Below are 16,896 nucleotides of genomic sequence, written 5' to 3' on the forward strand. Positions count from 1 at the left end.
AGACTATGGTAATATATTTTCTTTAATTTGGACTTGTGATTACTGAGCTCACTTGGCTTTTACTTTGCCCTTTGTTCCCAGCTGCAAGAGGATGAGCTGAGGGATGCAGTGTTGCTGATATTTGCAAACAAGCAGGATTTGCCAAATGCCATGGCAGTTCATGAGCTCTCGGAGAAACTGGGATTACAGCGCATGCAAAGCAGAACAGTAAGGCTTTTGTATTTCTCTAAAACATTAATCTCCATTGTTGCTGTTTGGTGTCTTCTTTAATGTCCCCAGCAGCAAGAAGGTGCCAGGTTTTAACTGCAGGCCTGTAATTGGCTTTAACAATCCTGGCTAGACCAGGGGGAAGCAGTGTTTGTTTCTAGCCATTCCAGCGCGCACGCACGCGCGCGCGCGCGCACACGCACGCACACACACACACACACACACCACACACACACACACACCCCCCCCCCCCCCACCCCCCCCCCCCCCCCCCCCCCCCCCCCCCCCCCCCCCTCCGTGTTGGCTCTGGCTTGGAGATAGCACACTCTCCTCTGAGGGAGGAGTTTCCGAGTTCAAGACACACTAGCAACTTCTACAGATAATCCAGGCTGACACTGCTGTCTGCTGTGTAGTGGGTTGAGGAGTGGCACATTGTCAGAGGAGCAGCACTTGCCCTGCCAAGACCATTGCAGTAGTAAAAGTTTACTTTAAAAATTCCAACTATCTGGCCTCTGTCCACCATGACTTTTCGGCAGCTACAGATTTTCTCATCCGCATCTCCCCTCGCCTCTGCCCTCGTGCCCGGTTGAGCCATTACACTCTCTCAGACCAGCTGTTCCTCTGGGATGGACCTTATCTCTGCTCTCTTGCATCCAAGGGACAAAAACTTGAATAGATATTGTGAACAACTGCTTTAGCTATTTGCTGCCAGATCTGGCTGTACTATACAAAGCATTATTGGGTCCTGCTCTTGTCTGTGAAAACTGCTCATTATTTCCAGAATCATCCAAAAACCCCAAAGAATATCCAACCTATTTAATCACATGCCGTCTTAAACTTGTCTCCACTATCCTAACATCCAACAATAAGTGCAAGAAGCTCTGGGATTTGTCAGGATCATTTGATCAGCTACCCAACGACTTTCATGAAGGGACCGATGTATGGTAGCTAAATTTACACATGACACTAAGGTCAGAATAAAATTGTCAAAAGGAGGTAAGAGTCTACAAAGGGATATAGACAGGAAAGTGAGTTTGCAAAAATAGAAGATTTCCTTACTAATAGGAAATAGTAGGCATAAATGGGCTGTTTGGTAAGATGTAATGTGCCACAGGAATCAATGCTGGTGTCTCAACTTTTTTTTGATTTATATCAAGGGGCCTCACGGTAGCATGATGGTTAGCATCAATGCTTCACAGCTCCAGGGTCCCAGGTTCGATTCCCGGCTGGGTCGCTGTCTGTGTGGAGTCTGCACGTCCTCCCTGTGTGTGCGTGGGTTTCCTCCGGGTGCTCCGGTTTCCTCCCACAGTCCAAAGATGTGCGGGTTAGGTGGATTGGCCATGCTAAATTGCCCGTAGTGTAAGGTTAATGGGGGGATTGTTGGAATACGGGTTACGTGGGTTTAAGTAGGGTGATCATTGCTCGGCACAACATTGAGGGCCGAAGGGCCTGTTCTGTGCTGTACTGTTCTATCTATCTATCTATATAAATGAAACATGCATAGAAAGGTGCATAGAAAATAAAAGCAGGATTAGGCCATTTCTCCTCACCGCAGTCCTAAAAGGTTTACCCCTTATCCTCAAACTATGGCCCCTAGTTCTGGACTCCCCCACCATCGGGAACTTTCTTTCTGAATCTACTGTCTAATCCTGTTAGAATTTAATAAGTTTCGATGAGATCCCCTCTCACTCTTCTGAACTCCAATGACTACCCGAACTGACTTGGCCTCTGCTCATACGCCATCCCAGGAATCCGCCTGGTAAATCTTCACTGCACTCCCTCCATAATAAGAATATTTTTCTTCACACACTATTTCAGGTCTGGCCTCACCAATGCCCTATGCACTTGCAGTAAAACATTTCTATTCTTATACTCAAATCCTCTCGTTTTGGAGGCCAACATACCATTTGCCTTCTTTACTGCCTACGTGCTTTCATTCAGTGACTGATGCACGAGGACACCAAGGTCTCGCTGAGTATCCACCTCACTCAATTTACACCTATTCAAATAATCTACCATCCTATTTTTACAATCAAGTGGATAATCTTGCATTCATCCACATTATGCTGTATCTGGCATGCATATACCCACTCACTCAGCCTGTCCAAATCACGCTGAAGCATCTCTGCATCCTCCTCACAGTTCACCCCCCCTACCCAACTTTGTAACATCTGCAAATTTGGGGATAAAACATTTAGTTCCTTCGTCCAAATCATTAATATAACAGTTGGGGTCCTAGCACAGATCCCTGCAGTACCCCTATCGAGAAAAAAATTTTTTATTCCAACTTTTTGCTTCCTGTTTGCTGACCAGCTTTCTATCCATCTCAAGACACTATGCGCAATCCCATGCACTTTAACTTTACATAGTAATCTGCCATGTGAGACCTTGTCGAAAGCCTTCTGAAAGTCTAAATAAACCACGTGAAGGGACTGAAGGTTTGGTTGCTAAATTTGCTGGCTTTTAAAGCAGACCAAGGCAAGCCAGCAGCGCGGGTTCAATTCCCGTACCAGCCGCCCTGAACAGGCGCTGGAATGTGGCGACTAGGGGCTTTTCACAGTAACTTCATTTGAAGCCTACTTGCGACAATAAGCGATTTTCATTTCATTTTTCATTTTTCAAAAAAAAAGGATGGTAAGTTGTGAATGGGCATAAGGAAACTACAAAGGGACCATGAGTTAATTGAGTGGATAACAATGTCCAGAAGATGGTGCCTGAACGAGGCGACTCTGCGAGCTCTCCCCAACAGATCCACTTTTTACTTAACTTATACTCGTTCTAATCTTTTAAAATTCCCTATAACGTATTTTCTTTTATTCCCTTTTCTTCCCATGTACTTAATGATCTGTTGAGCTGCTCGCAGAGAAATATTTTTCACTGCACCTCGGTACACGTGACAATAAACAAAGCCAATCCAATCCAATCTGTCCAATGCATTATGATGTGGGAAATATGATGTGGGAAGAATAAAAAAGTGCATTATCTAAATTGGGATTACAGAGCTCTGTCGCAGAGTGTCTAGTTATCCTAGTGCAGGTACAGCAAGTAATTAGTAAAGCTAATAGATTATCATTTATTACAAGGGGAATGGAATACAAAAGAAGCAAGATATTTCAGTTATACAGCGAATTTGTGAGACCGTATCTGGAGTACTGTGTGCAGTATTTAAGGAAGGATATAAATGCATTGGAAATAGTTCAGAGAAGGTTTACCAGATTAATACCTGGAATGGCAGCTTGTCTCATGAGGAAAAGTTGTACAGGCTACGTTTGTATCCTCTGGCGTTTAGAAGAGTAAGAGGCGACTTGTTTGAAACCATTAAGATCCTCGGGGGTCTTGAGAGGGTGGATCTGGAAGGGATGTTTCCTCTTGTGTGCGAATCTAGAACTCGGGGTCGTTGTTTAAAAATAAAGGGTTTAACATTTAACATGTATCATTTTTTTTCCTGAGGGTTGTGAGACTTTGGATCTCTGCCTCAAAAGCCAGCGGAAGCAGAGACTTTGAATATTTTAAAAGCAGAGCTAGCAGCACGATAGGTCGGTAGCACAGTGGTTAGCACTGTTGCTTCACAGTCCAGGGTCCCATGTTCGATTCCCGGCTTGGGTCACTGTCTGTGCGGAGTCTGCATGTTCTCCCTGTGTCTGCGTGAGTTTCCTCCGGGTGTTCCGGTTTCCTCCCACAAGTCCCGAAAGACGTACTGTCTTTCAGAAAGACATTCTGAATTCTCCCTCTGTGTACCCAAACAGGCGTCGGAATGTGGCGACTAGGGGCTTTTCACAGTAACGTCATTGCAATGTTAATGTAAGCCTACTTGTGACAAAGATTATTTAAAAAAAGATAGATTCTTGATTAAACAAGGGGGTCAAAGATCAGGGATAGGCGGAAATGTGGATTACAGTCAGATCAGCTATGATCTTATTGAATGGCGGAGCAGGCTGGAGGGGCCGAATGGCTTACTCCTGCTCCCAAGTCTTATGCTCCTATCATTTCCGTTCTTTTCCCTTAGCTCACCAGATCAAACTTGCTTTAAATTTCTCTATGCCCAGCCCTGAATTTGCAGCCATCTTCAGTTTCACTCCAAACTCATGGCCTCCCATGCCCATATAAGACCGTCGTTTACAACCGTGACCCTATTCCCATTAAATCTTTCCCTGCCTGGTCCCCATAGTTAGCAAATATTGTTGATGATTATTTCCTTGGGTTCTGTCCCCCTCATACTAGAGGGGTCATTTTATTGTTGAAAGTGCTGTATATACAAAAGTTTCTGTTTACTGAGGGATCTCTCCTGCTTCTTGACCGCTCTTTCCTTCAAGATGCTGTTTAAACCAACCTCAGACTAAACATTTGACCAGTTTAGAACCATAGAATTCCTCCAGTGCAGAAGGAGGCCAGTCGGCCCATCGAGTCTGCACCAACCCTCTGAACGATCACCCGACTCGGATTTGCATTTGTTGTTTATTGTCACATATACCGAGGTACAGTGAAACGTATTTTTCTGCGTGCGGCTCAAACAGATCATTTAGTACATGAAAATAAAATAAAAAGGAAAGTATGTAATAGGGCCCACTACCCTGCCCTATCCCTGTAACCTAACCCGTACATCCCTGGACACTAAGGGACAATTTAGCATGGGCAATCCACCTAACCTGCACATCTTTGGACTGTGGGAGGAAACTGCAGCACCCGGAGGAAACCCACGCAGACACGGGGACAATGTGCAAACTCCACACAGTCATCATAAAGCCAAAATAGGACCACTGTACCACCATGCTGCGGAATTGTATTATGTGGCTGTCAAATCGTGCTTTATTATGCACCTGTGAGGTAGAGGTACCTTGGAATGTTTTATCACATTAAAGGTGCTATATAAACATGGTGCTGTTGTACTAAGAGCATTGTTTGTTTGGGAGGGGGGGGGAGATTGTGTTCTTTTGGATGAGCTATGAATCCTCTCTGGTAGACTTAGAAATCACGTGACGCTGACGAACAGCCAGGAGTGTTCTCCTTGATGTCCTGACCACTACATACCCCTCAACCAGCGTCACTAAAACAGAAACCTGGTTATCTATCTCATTGCTTTTTTATAACCTTTCTTTGTGCAATTTGGCTGTCACGATTCCTGCAGCAGTGGCTACTCTTCAGCAGTACTTCATTGGCTGCAAAGAGTGTTGTGACATCTCGAGCTGTAGAAATTAGTTTTTAATTATCCAGTGATCCCCGTTAGAAATGCAGTTGTGTGAACTTCAAAAGAGAAGGTTTGAGCTCTGTAACCCTCTTTAAACAACTGCTGCTTGCATTTATAAAGTGCCGTTAACACAGAAAAACATCTCAAGGTGCTTATTTTAACTTGCTCACATTTGTCTGGACTGGTGTGTAAAGAATAGACCATTGGGAGTTGCTGATAATCCTTGCAAAGCTACCCAAAAAGAGATGGATGAGTCATTTAGCCAGCTGTGTCTACTACTGTCACCTCCACATCAGAACCAGTTCCGTTCCTCTGACATTTCCCTGCGGCCAGTAATATTTTAATTTATGCTATCCGTTTCCTTGCCTGTCATTTGCTTGGCTGGAAGACATTTGTAGCAATGCATGCAGAATTGACACCAAATGAAAAGGCTAATTACATAATATCCTGGCCATGCATTCCTCGCTCCATTGTAGCACATAGTTACTGGGCAACTTCACCCCATAATTGTTAGTTTTCCTAACTGCTTCCTGTATCACATGGCCACATTTCAGATAATGCAGTTTTTGGTCTATCCTTGTATTAAAAATTCAGACTTGCAGTATTTCAGGCAAAATGTGAGGAACAAGACAAATTTGCAAACTCCAAAACATTATTCCATCTCTTCACTATTATTGTACAGTGTTTTTAGTTTGATTACTGCAGTGTATTATAGTGTCTTGCAATGAAAGGTTCTTGTGTCTACTGAAACCCATTTCTTTGGCTAAGGTTGCTGTAAATTGACCATTTCTTTCTTTCTTGACTTCACAGTGGCATATAGTGGCCACATGTGCCACTCAAGGCACAGGTCTGTTTGATGGACTGGATTGGTTGTCCTGCGAACTGTCCAAACAATAGAAGAATCGGCTTCATCCACTATCCTGCCTACATCAGTGTGTCAACTGCTAGGACTTGAACTTTTAACAATAGCTTCCTTTTCCTAACTTCTGTTCTATCCCTTAATTTGCTTTCCATCTCATGCTTGTCGACTCTTTAAGGTGCATGTTTTTTTATTAAAATGAAAATCTGAATAGGCGTTATCTCCTCATTCAGTAATGGATGGATGCCCCCCCACCCCCCTTACTAGACCAGTTCAAGGAGTGACAGCGCCTGTAATTTCTTAGCTAGGAGTTGGAACCGTTGATGCTTGTGACTGAATCAAAACTTTGTACCCAGCCCCCAACGACAATAGTTTCTCACTGCAATTCTAAATTATGTCCTAACAATTGGATGAACAGCATTTGCACAGCATCTTGCTGTGTTTGCTAAATTTCTGAATTTGAACCAGAGAGTATTATAAATGGTTGTTCAATGCTAGTGATACACTCCTTCTTCAGTGTTCCACAGACTATACAGGATCCCATGAAGGAAGAAGTTTTACAATCGTGAATTGCTATGCTTTCTAATGCAGCAGATGCCCAGTTGGATGTAGGGGCAGTAATGACCATGGTTATATTGTTTCAGAATTAGGAAATGTGTGGATCCTCGTTCACTCAGTGGCTAAACTGTAGCTTTGAGAATGGGCTTTTAATCTGCAATTGTGAGGAGTGCCAATTATAGAGGGAACAGACTCCTCAATCAGATCATAGCTTTTCAGAGTAACCTAACTGCAACCTTCACCTGTTAACTGGACATGCTAACTTTCTTTCCATTTAGCTTAACTTCACATCTGCGCAAAGTAGCTTTATACCTTCAGCCTCTTTTAAGTGGTCTCTTGAACTTCCCTCTTTTTGATGATGGGCTTGTGTGTCTCCTCCCTAGTATATCCCTGAAGAACAGGATTCCAGTGTTGGCATTTCTCCCATTGGTGCAAAAAAAGGGTTACTGTAGTGAGCGCTGGTCTGGTGTCACTGCTGTGCAAATCCAGAACTTGGTAGGAAATCCTTTTTGAATGGAATTACATCACTTCAAACCAGAATAATTTGTATATTTTACTTTATGGCGTATATTTTACTTTATGGCTGTGCTTTGTTTTTCTTTTCAATTTAGGAATAAACTATCAGGTTACAAAGGGCACTGGTTTGCTGTTTCAATGGCTCGTGTAAATCATAATTTCCACAATTGTACAGAGAATAAACAGTTAATTGTCTCTTTGAGGCAAATATATATATGGTTTAAAAATACAGCCAAATCTTAAATTGTATGCATGGAGCATTTACCTCACCCTGCCATGGTATCGTAATTGTGCTAATGTTATAATGATGGGGAGCCCTTCTGAAATTCCCCTTGTGTTAATGTAATGTTCTTTTGGTTATGTAAACACTTTGTGCTTTAGATGCTGTAAACACACCTGCAAACATATATTGCGTTCCCTGTGGAGACTGTGATCCTGATAACTGGCATTGTTACAAACAGTAAATCAGTGAGCTGAAGCAAACCATATTGAACGTAACTACAGCCGTAGTATCTTTTCTGAAACATTGATTCAATCTTAATAAAGGCCTTTTCAGAAACATTCCTTAATATTTTGTGCATGAATTGTGTTTTTGACTTAAATCAGTAAACAAACAAGTAGTTTGTCTTGGGGGGGGGGGGTGGAACCACAACTGCTATACACAATTCCTGACCAGAATGGAAAGTCTCATTAAAGGGGAAGATGTCAGTGCTCAGCTGTGGTTTGTACCATCAAGCTCATGAATGTAAGAGCTGTGTGTGTACAATTGGACAGACATTCTGGAGGTATATATGGAGAGGGGTGACAATAGCTGATCTGACCAAGTCCACGGGATCAGCATTAGGAGGGATGAGAAGGAGGTTAGAATGATTCCAGTCCAAAGCAGCAGACAAATAGATTGAAGGAAAAACAAGTTAAATACACCTGGTTACATAATTGGAAATAGGAGGGCGAGAGTTAGAATCGCAGAATCCTTAGTGCAGAAGGAGGCCATTTGGCTCATTGAGTCTGCATTGACCCTCAAACAGTACTCCACACAACTCACTCCCCTGCCCTATCCCAAAACCCCTTCACCTAACCTACATCTTTTTTGGAGACTAAGTGGCAATTTAGCATTGCCAATCTACCTAACCTGAACATCTGTGAATTGTGAGAGGAAACCCACAGACAGGGAGAAAGTGCAAATTCCAAAGTGACCCAAGGCTAGAATTTAACCCGGGTCCCTGGTGCTGAGGCAGCAGTGCTAACCCCTGCCAGTTTGCTGTCCCTTAAGTTAAAGTCTGATTTTGTTGTGGGATACGGTTAGATGGAATCAACTTGGCACATTGGCAAACTGATGTTAACCTGCAGACAGGTGTGGAGCTATTGGAAGATGCACGTCTCAAGGCACTTTAATGAAAAGAAATATCCAGAAGACATGCAGAATCGATTTGAGGGGCAATAAGAACAGTGACCAAATTGCAGGCGATGAGAATATTCCGGTGGCCAGGAAACATTCTATAGCAGGGAAAGTGAAATTTTGGCCTTAATCAGAGCGTAGCTGAAGCAATACCTTCAGAGAACGGCAGCAGTAAGTTACACAAAGTTTCCCTTAAAACATAAGCAAGTGAATCACAGATCAGAAACACAGCAGCCAACTCCTTCAAGAATTTGGAAGCCACTTTTGAACAAATATCCAGTGCTCGCTGATGAAAAGGAAGAGCAGGCAAAGAGTCAGGTGGTCAGCAGTTGGGCCAGGTAACTTTAATCTAGTAATTACCACCTGGAAGGACAAGGGTAGCAGGACCATGGAAACACTAGAATGTTAAGTGCTTGATTGTGCCTTGTTCATTTGTTGTGCATGATGTTGGGAAATCAGAGGCACAAATTGAAACCGACGTATCACCTGGACAGAAAGTTGGCTCCACAGATGCGTGTCACATTTACCTTTGAGAGGAGCTAACACTGTCATTAAGACAGCATAGCACTGCTGCCTCACAGTACCAGGGACCCGGATTCAATTCCAGCCTTGGGTGACTATCTGTGGAGCTTGCACATTTTCCCCACGTCTGCGTGTTTCCTCCGGGTGCTCAGATTTCCTCCCACAGTCTAAAGATGTGCAGGTTTGCTGGATTGGCCATGTTAAATGTCCAGGGATTTGCAGGTAGGTTGGGTTATGGTAGGGGCAGGTGATTGGGCTGAGTTAGGGTGCTTTTTCAGAGGCTCAGTGTAGACAAGACAGCTTGATTGGCCTCCCTTCAGCACCATAGCCAGCAGTGCTAACCACTGCACCACCATGCTGCCCTTAGTTTGACATTTTAATTTCTCAAACTCATGATGGATTCTCTCACCGTGACCCTTCTGGTCTCCGGATTGAGAAATTGCCAGTCCATTAGTTCAACTCAAGTCTGTATTGGTGGTAGGTGCTAGTGAACAACCACACCATCAGTAATAAACAAACAGGAAGGAGAATCTCGATGGGGAGTGAGGTGGCCAGAGTGGTCCTTCTAGCTTCTCCGGGAGCTACCAAATCAGCCAATGCAGAGAGGGGTGTGCTTGGCCCAATAGCGAGCAATGGGAATAACGCAGGCCACTCATTCCTTGAATAGCGAAAGGGCAGAGAAATAATGAGATTTGAGAATCACATACATGAATCATTAAAATCTCTTATGGCCAAGTACTAAAAGTAATTAGTAAGGCTTTATTCTCATGACAGCAGGAATATAGAGGGAAGTTTTGGTTGTGTTGTACTGGGGCTTGATCAGACTCCATTTCCCGTAACAGCCTCCCCGAACAGGTGCCAGAATGTGGTGACTAGGGGCTTTTCACAAACTTCATTTGAAGCCTACTTGTGACAATAAGCGATTTGCATTCAGATTGGCACACTACAGGAAAGATAAATTGGGTTTGGAGTGGGTGCAATGCAGATTCACTAGAATTATAAGTGGGTGAAACTGACTATTATGAAGGCAGGTTGCATGAACTTGGCTTGTATTTCCTTGAATATAGAAGATTGTGAGGTAATCTAATGGAGGCGATTAAAGGATTTGATAGGGCAGATATAGAGAAACTGCTTTCTTTGTTGGGCAGGATCCAGGACAAGTGGGCATAACCTTAAAACTAGAGTTAGGTCATTTAGGCAAGTACTTATTCATGCAAAACATAATGGAAATCCCTAGAAAGTTGTTGAGCCTCGAGTCAATGGAAAATTTCAAAACCAAAATTGATCCATTTTATTAGGCAAGAGGGAAAATAATGGGGCTAAAGGCCGACAAGTCTCCTGGACCTGATGGGTTGTATCCTAGGATATTAAAGGAAGTAGTTACAGAGGTAGTGGATGCACTGGAGGTAATCATCCAACCAGGAAAGTCTCAGTCGATTGAAAAACTGCCAACGAAACACCCTTATTCACAAAAGGAGGAAGACAAAAAAAACAGGTAACTGTAGGCCAATTAGCTCAACATCTGTCACTGGGAAAAGATTATTGTAAAGGATGTAATAGCTGAGCATTTAGAAATACATATAATCAAACAGATTCAGCACAGCTTCATGAAGATTCATTAGCTGGTCGTGATCAAATTGCTGGTTGTGGAAGCTTGCTGTGCATAAAGTGTTTGCCAGGTTTCAAACCATGATTATACTTCAAAAAGTACATAATTGACTGTAGGCACTTTGGAATACCTGGTTGTCATAAGTGTTACATATATGAAAGTCTTTCCTTAAGTCACTGAAATGGGACTTTGGCTCAGGCAAGAGATCTACCAAATTGAGGTATACAAGATGATGAATGATATGGATAGACATGGAGGAGCTACTCCTCTTGTGGGGCATTCAAGAATGAGAGGTCATAGTCTTAGGATAAGAGGTAGCAAATTTAAAATAGAGTTGAGGAGAAACAATTTCTCCCAAAGGGTTGTGAATCTGTGGAATTCACTACCCAAGAGTGTGGTGGATGCTGGGACAGTGAGTAGAATTGAGGAGTTAGACAAATTTTTAACTGGTAATAGGTGGAGTTGAGGCCAGGATGAGATCAGCCATGATCTAATGGCGGAGCAGACCCAATTGGCCAAATAGCCTAATTCTGCTCCTATATCTTATGAACTTATAAACCATCTGACCCCCTCAATATTTGTTTAAATAAAAAGTTCCAAAAATAATATTTTAATATATATTTTATTAAATTTCAATTATCTCTTTGTCTAAGCACAATACAGGACTCTGTATGGAGACCACAATGTTCAGACTCTAATAGAAATCCCAAACTCTACATGGTTACTGTATTTTACAATCTGGACTCTCACCCATCTTTATACAGGAATTGTAAATTGAGACTATGTACAAAGAATTATCTTCATATTTCAAATAAAAGCATTTTCAAAGTTAAAAGCTTAGGGCAAAAGTAAAATAGATTTAAATGTGGGAAGAAACAAAATTGTCACCTTTCAAACTAAACACGGCCCTGAACAGAGGATTTTAGAAATCCACAACAAAAGGCTCAATTTACCACAATCTTTTCGCACAAAATGTAGAGCAAGAAATTGTTTTGCCTGCCCTGCCTTCCTGCTGTCAGATCCGGAAATCATTCTCATGTTAACTAAGAAAAGGGCCCAGCAATGATCACTGGGATCGCTAATTGAGTATTGCATGTTTCTGCTCTTTATTAGCTGGTCAAGTAGCTGCAGTACTCTCTAACCTTCTCAGCAAGTTCTCTAGAGAAAAGGGGCGAGAGGCAGAATCTCCCTGGATCATATGAATAGGGAGTACAGTCAGGGTCTCCTTGGAAAGGGAGCTTCAACTCGGGTCTACTGGTGTTCAAAAGATTCTCTGTGTTTCTGCCACTGGGGATAGGCAGAGAAAGATAATCCCAATCTGGATTGAGCATAACAGAATGCAGGTGAGTGTGGGGGAAATACCGAATGCACTTGGAGGAGACATAGGAGGAGGTTGTTGTTGGAAACTATCTATTTTATGATATATTCATTACTCCTTCTCCCCAAAGTGTTTGATCTTTCATATGAAGCAGTGAATCTTCCACGATACAAGCTAAAATCCTGGCATTGGGCAGCAGGTTCACACTTTGCCTCAATCACTTCTCCATTTTTGCAGATTTCACATCGCTCTACCATGAAGTAGAAACAATGCAGAAATCAATTGTGGCAACTGCACAGAATTATGCAAATGAGTGCACAACCCCTTCATGCCAGACTTTTAGTACCAATCCTGCTGCATCTATCCTCTACTGGTTGTAAGTGAAATGGGTTTCCTCAGTCTAGTACCAGCTGGATATAATCCACAGCAAAAATGAAGCCAAAATCTATTTCCCAATAATCAAGTAGGCCCTAGCTGATGTGGGAAATAGGAATGTGATAGTGGGGTGGTTAGTGAATGGTGTGCTTTTTCTGAAACTGAGGATTTGTGTCATTATAACAATGTGGAATAAACATTACTTTATATGGAAGTTGCACTGTACCCACGATCGGGGTGTTTGATGTGACAGTACAGAAGCAGCTTTACTTTGTATCTAATCCATGATGAAATGGTCCTGGGATTTTAATTTGACAGAATGAAGGAAACTTTAGGCTGCATCTGGCCCTCATTAGAACTGATCCAGTATGGGCTAGATTATGTCACTGGAGTGAAAGGAACTCCCCTCCCCTAACCATTTCATTTTTTAAAAAAAAACCTCAATTTAAACATAAGTGACATTAGATTGGGAAAACACTTGCTCACAGAAAGTTGGAACCCAAGGTCCTACCTTGCGGTAAGTGTGCTAACCCGCAGTAACCCACGTTGCTAACCCGAGTAACCCACATTTGTTTTTTTACAATAAATTTAGCGTACCCAATTCTTTACAACTAAGGTGCAATTTAGCGTGACCAATTCACCTACCCTGCACATCTTTGGGTTGTGGGGATGAGACCCATGCAGACGGGAGAATGTGCAAATTCCACATGGACAGTGACCCAGGTCCTGGATTGAACCTGGGTCCTCGGCGCCATGAGCCAGCAGTGCTAAACACTGCACCGCCCTGTAACCCATGTTGCTAACCTGCAGTAACCCACATTGCTAACCCACAGGGTCAGTGGGGAAGGAGTTGATAGTGAAACTCCCCTGACATTGCTTAGACCTGATCATTCTCTGAAGTTGCTAATTTGGTGTGGGGACAGATTTGCAAATCCTGGTGACTTTTGGTTAAAAAAAAAGGAATAAACTGTAAATGCTGAAAATACACATCAGCTCTGAGTCTACCTCTGGGGCAGCCTTGTGTGGGTAACACTTTTGATTCAGTAATATAAATGTGTGTTTTATATATATATATATATATATACATATACACACACATTTTTACACACAACAGATACAGCAGTTCAAGCAGCAAATTGCTCTGAAATTAGATGGAACTGATCTTCCCCCTCACCCCAAAACCCGTTCATGACGTCCCGAGGGCTGCCGATTTGTTTTGACTACAGGCAGAACAATGTGCGCCCCCAACAGGAATGTGGATCAGATGACTAAATGCATCAGCAGCAGATGGAGGTGGATTTGGTGTCAGATGGGAGACAGAAATGGAGTGTGGTTCCCACATGTGCAATTTCACCCAAGGCACCATTTTGCTAAGGCTAGCCCTGTCTACCTCAATAATAATATACAGATGAATGCTTCAGAAGCATATCATTAACTGGACAGACCTGTGGGTGTTTTCAACATGAACTGGTTTTATCCTAGTGCATTCCACATGAAACAAACAATGCGGCCTGAGTGACAGAGGCTACAGAGACAGCCACTTCAGCAGTAATTACTGAGGTCTAGTAACAGGGAGTGAAGTGTCACTTACATTCACTCCACCACCTTTAATGAAGTACTCCTTAATTTAGGAGCAGATTATTCAACTCTTTCAGTCTGTAGAAGACATTCAAACACTGATAGAGAACATCAGGCGTAATCAGTCTCTTTCCAAAACAGGAAGAAGCTTTGCCTGCATTGCTTCATTTTGAAGTTGAAATATGCACCTGTGTTTGAAGGGCAGTGTCTTTCCCACAATGAAATCTTGTAGAATCAAACACTGGTTTGATTAACTGCCGTTCTCCCTAGCAAAATATCACTCATGCCTCTTTCATGGTTAGTCCTCGTGTTGTAGGAATTTTAAACTGCAAATGTTAGCAGTTAACAGCTGAAAATCAGTGTATGCAACAGAATTTGATCTGGGATCTGACAGCGCAGAGGCTAAAGGCAACATTACAGAACTTAGGATACTATAAAACAAGACAATGAGACAGAACAAGTGCAGGCTGCAAAATTTACAGAAACTGTTCAAAACAGTCAAAGGCAAAGTGCGATTTGGACAGATAGTGAACAAATACAGCGAGAGCGCATGAGTTTGTGAAATAGATTCCGGTATCAATATTCCTAAATTGGCAACCACAATATTAACACTAAACAACAGGATAAAATGTCGTTACGGTTTGTAAATGGAAACGATATATTAAAACAGCCTGGACATATCTGAATGCAATCTTGACACCTTAGTCTGAGTCACAGGAGCAAACGGTTTCATTCAATCCATCCCCAAAATATGGGTTTTTCTGCATTTGCGACAGATTTGTTGTGTGAGACAATGGGCTGTCTGCCAAAGATATGATCAGTATTCTACTTGCTGTAGTACGGGATAGAGATGATCACCTTTTGACCATCCCACTTTGAACTCTAGTACTAGTGGCAGTCTCCGCTTCCTGCTGCTTTAGCATCCTTCCGTTGTGCAAGGCTTAACAGACATGCTTATGAAGCCCTAATTGCAGTGTGTTGGCGGTGGAAACAATATAGAGACTCCCCTCAGTGTACCACTGGCTCATTGACATTGTTTTTTTTTCAAATAGATAGCACATACATGTGGATACACAATTTGTAAATATCATTCAACCTGTACACTGATATCTAGGAAGCTGTTGCATAAATAGAACAAGGATTAAACTATGTACAGCTATACATCACTAACAGTAGAATCAAAGCTACAACACTGTTAAAATAATCTCACAGCTGTATTTTTTCTGTGCAGCTGCCCATGAGAGCTGGACTCCCCTCCACTTCCAGCTGCTTCTCACCTCTCTCAACGTGACCCAAGAGAAGGTGGGAGTGGGAGTAAGCAGTCTTGGGAATGGTATGGGTCAGCCCAGCCCCACTGCACACAAACATCACAACTGCCTCTGTAAACACAGTGAACATATACCACCTGCCAAACCCTGCCCCTTATTGCATAAGTTAAAACAGAACTAAGCACACAAACACATCCCTCATTGTCCTACTGCTGCCCTTAGTTTGAAGGGCTCTAGTAACTTTAAAGGAACATTAATACTCTCATTGGGAGTTGCTCAGTGAACAACCACACACAATCCTGTACCTTTAACCCTCTCTTGTTCACAAGTGCAATTGGCTGCAGTTTTCCTCAACAAAATTGGCTACAGATTACTGCAGCAGTACTGACCCATCGAAAATCAGACCTGAGCAAAAATTATTCCCACATCAATTTGTAAACAGCAGGCTATCCCTATTTTTTTTAGCCTATATTTTCTGTAAAGTGTTCAGTTCAAGGTGAGAGCCTTTATACATTCCCCTTTCAGGAGCTGACAATTCTCTTTCTGGGACTGCTGCCCCGCACCATCCAATGTCTTAATGACTAATTTAGCTTGATCCTCTGCTGCCTTGCACTGATTCTGTACTAACGCCACACAGTGAGGAGAGTGCAGAGGTTACAAACAGCAGTTATAAGACATTTCACAAGGTCTAAATAAAGGCTGTTGAACTAACTGACTACTAACCCTCATCCTTTCTCCAAGAACAGGCAGCTAATCCAATAGATTTGAATTAAGCTTTGCTGGAACTTTTAAACTATTTTGCTGAAACATTTTTTTTAGGTGGTGGTATTTGGGCAATGAGTTGCTGATCTAGAATATCAATTCTAGTCTCAGGCGTTTGGCCACAAAACGTTCAACTGGAAATGGCAATGGAATTAAACACGTGAATTAGTTCAGAGACAAGAGTAGAGGAAACTGTGTGAAAGGCCCTGAGCAAGAAAGGGTTTAAAGGTTTAACTTTTGCTTTATACTCATTCTAACTTGCAACCTTCTTTCATGGTGATGTGTGCAACAAGCTCGCTCTCTTCCCACCAACTCTTCGAGCATCTGCTGTTTCTTAAACGGAAGATCACCAACAAATGCACAAGTAAACCGATACTGGATATGGACAGCAAGACATCCAATCACCATCCTCCCTCATTTCGTCTGGACTCTGCAATTGAATGCCCGATAAATCACAAGGCTCCGTAATACTCTGGTTCTTGTGTTTTTGATACTCCAGTTGTTGTCAGTTAGTGACAGAGATCCAGGTGATGAGTTCTATACCCAGAAGTACACAGGCAATGCCTGCAGTACAATCGCTCACGCATCAGACAAGCAGCTCTGTATTTTATCAATCCACTGCTGAGCACTCTGGCTGTCTTGGGCACAGAAGTTGTAAACTCTTTTTGTTGTCTTCAGCTACAAGGTAACATATTTAACAGTTAGTTTTGGTTTGCACACAGCCCATTATTGTGACATTT

At 42.5% G+C, this 16,896-nt stretch overlaps 2 protein-coding genes across 9 annotated transcripts in view; one reads left to right on the forward strand and one right to left on the reverse strand.

Moving 5' to 3' along the window:
- Positions 1-7,894, forward strand: part of LOC119973458 (ADP-ribosylation factor 5) — a 45,769-nt gene extending 37,875 nt beyond the window's left edge. The window contains exons 5-6 of the mRNA XM_038811635.1: positions 82-207; positions 6,203-7,894. Of these exons, the coding sequence (XP_038667563.1) occupies positions 82-207; positions 6,203-6,289 (213 nt within the window). The 3' untranslated portion in view covers positions 6,290-7,894. The remainder of the gene's footprint in view (positions 1-81; positions 208-6,202) is intronic.
- A 3,566-nt stretch (positions 7,895-11,460) lies between these two features.
- sbf1 (SET binding factor 1) overlaps positions 11,461-16,896 on the reverse strand; it is a 198,636-nt gene continuing 193,200 nt past the window's right edge. For all 8 annotated transcript variants that reach the window (XM_038811644.1, XM_038811641.1, XM_038811642.1 and 5 more), the window contains one exon: positions 11,461-16,834. In XM_038811644.1, the coding sequence (XP_038667572.1) occupies positions 16,736-16,834 (99 nt within the window). In that variant the 3' untranslated portion in view covers positions 11,461-16,735. The remainder of the gene's footprint in view (positions 16,835-16,896) is intronic.

The sequence above is a fragment of the Scyliorhinus canicula genome, chromosome 11 (genome assembly GCF_902713615.1).
Source record: "Scyliorhinus canicula chromosome 11, sScyCan1.1, whole genome shotgun sequence".
Taxonomy (NCBI): Eukaryota; Metazoa; Chordata; class Chondrichthyes; order Carcharhiniformes; family Scyliorhinidae; genus Scyliorhinus; species Scyliorhinus canicula.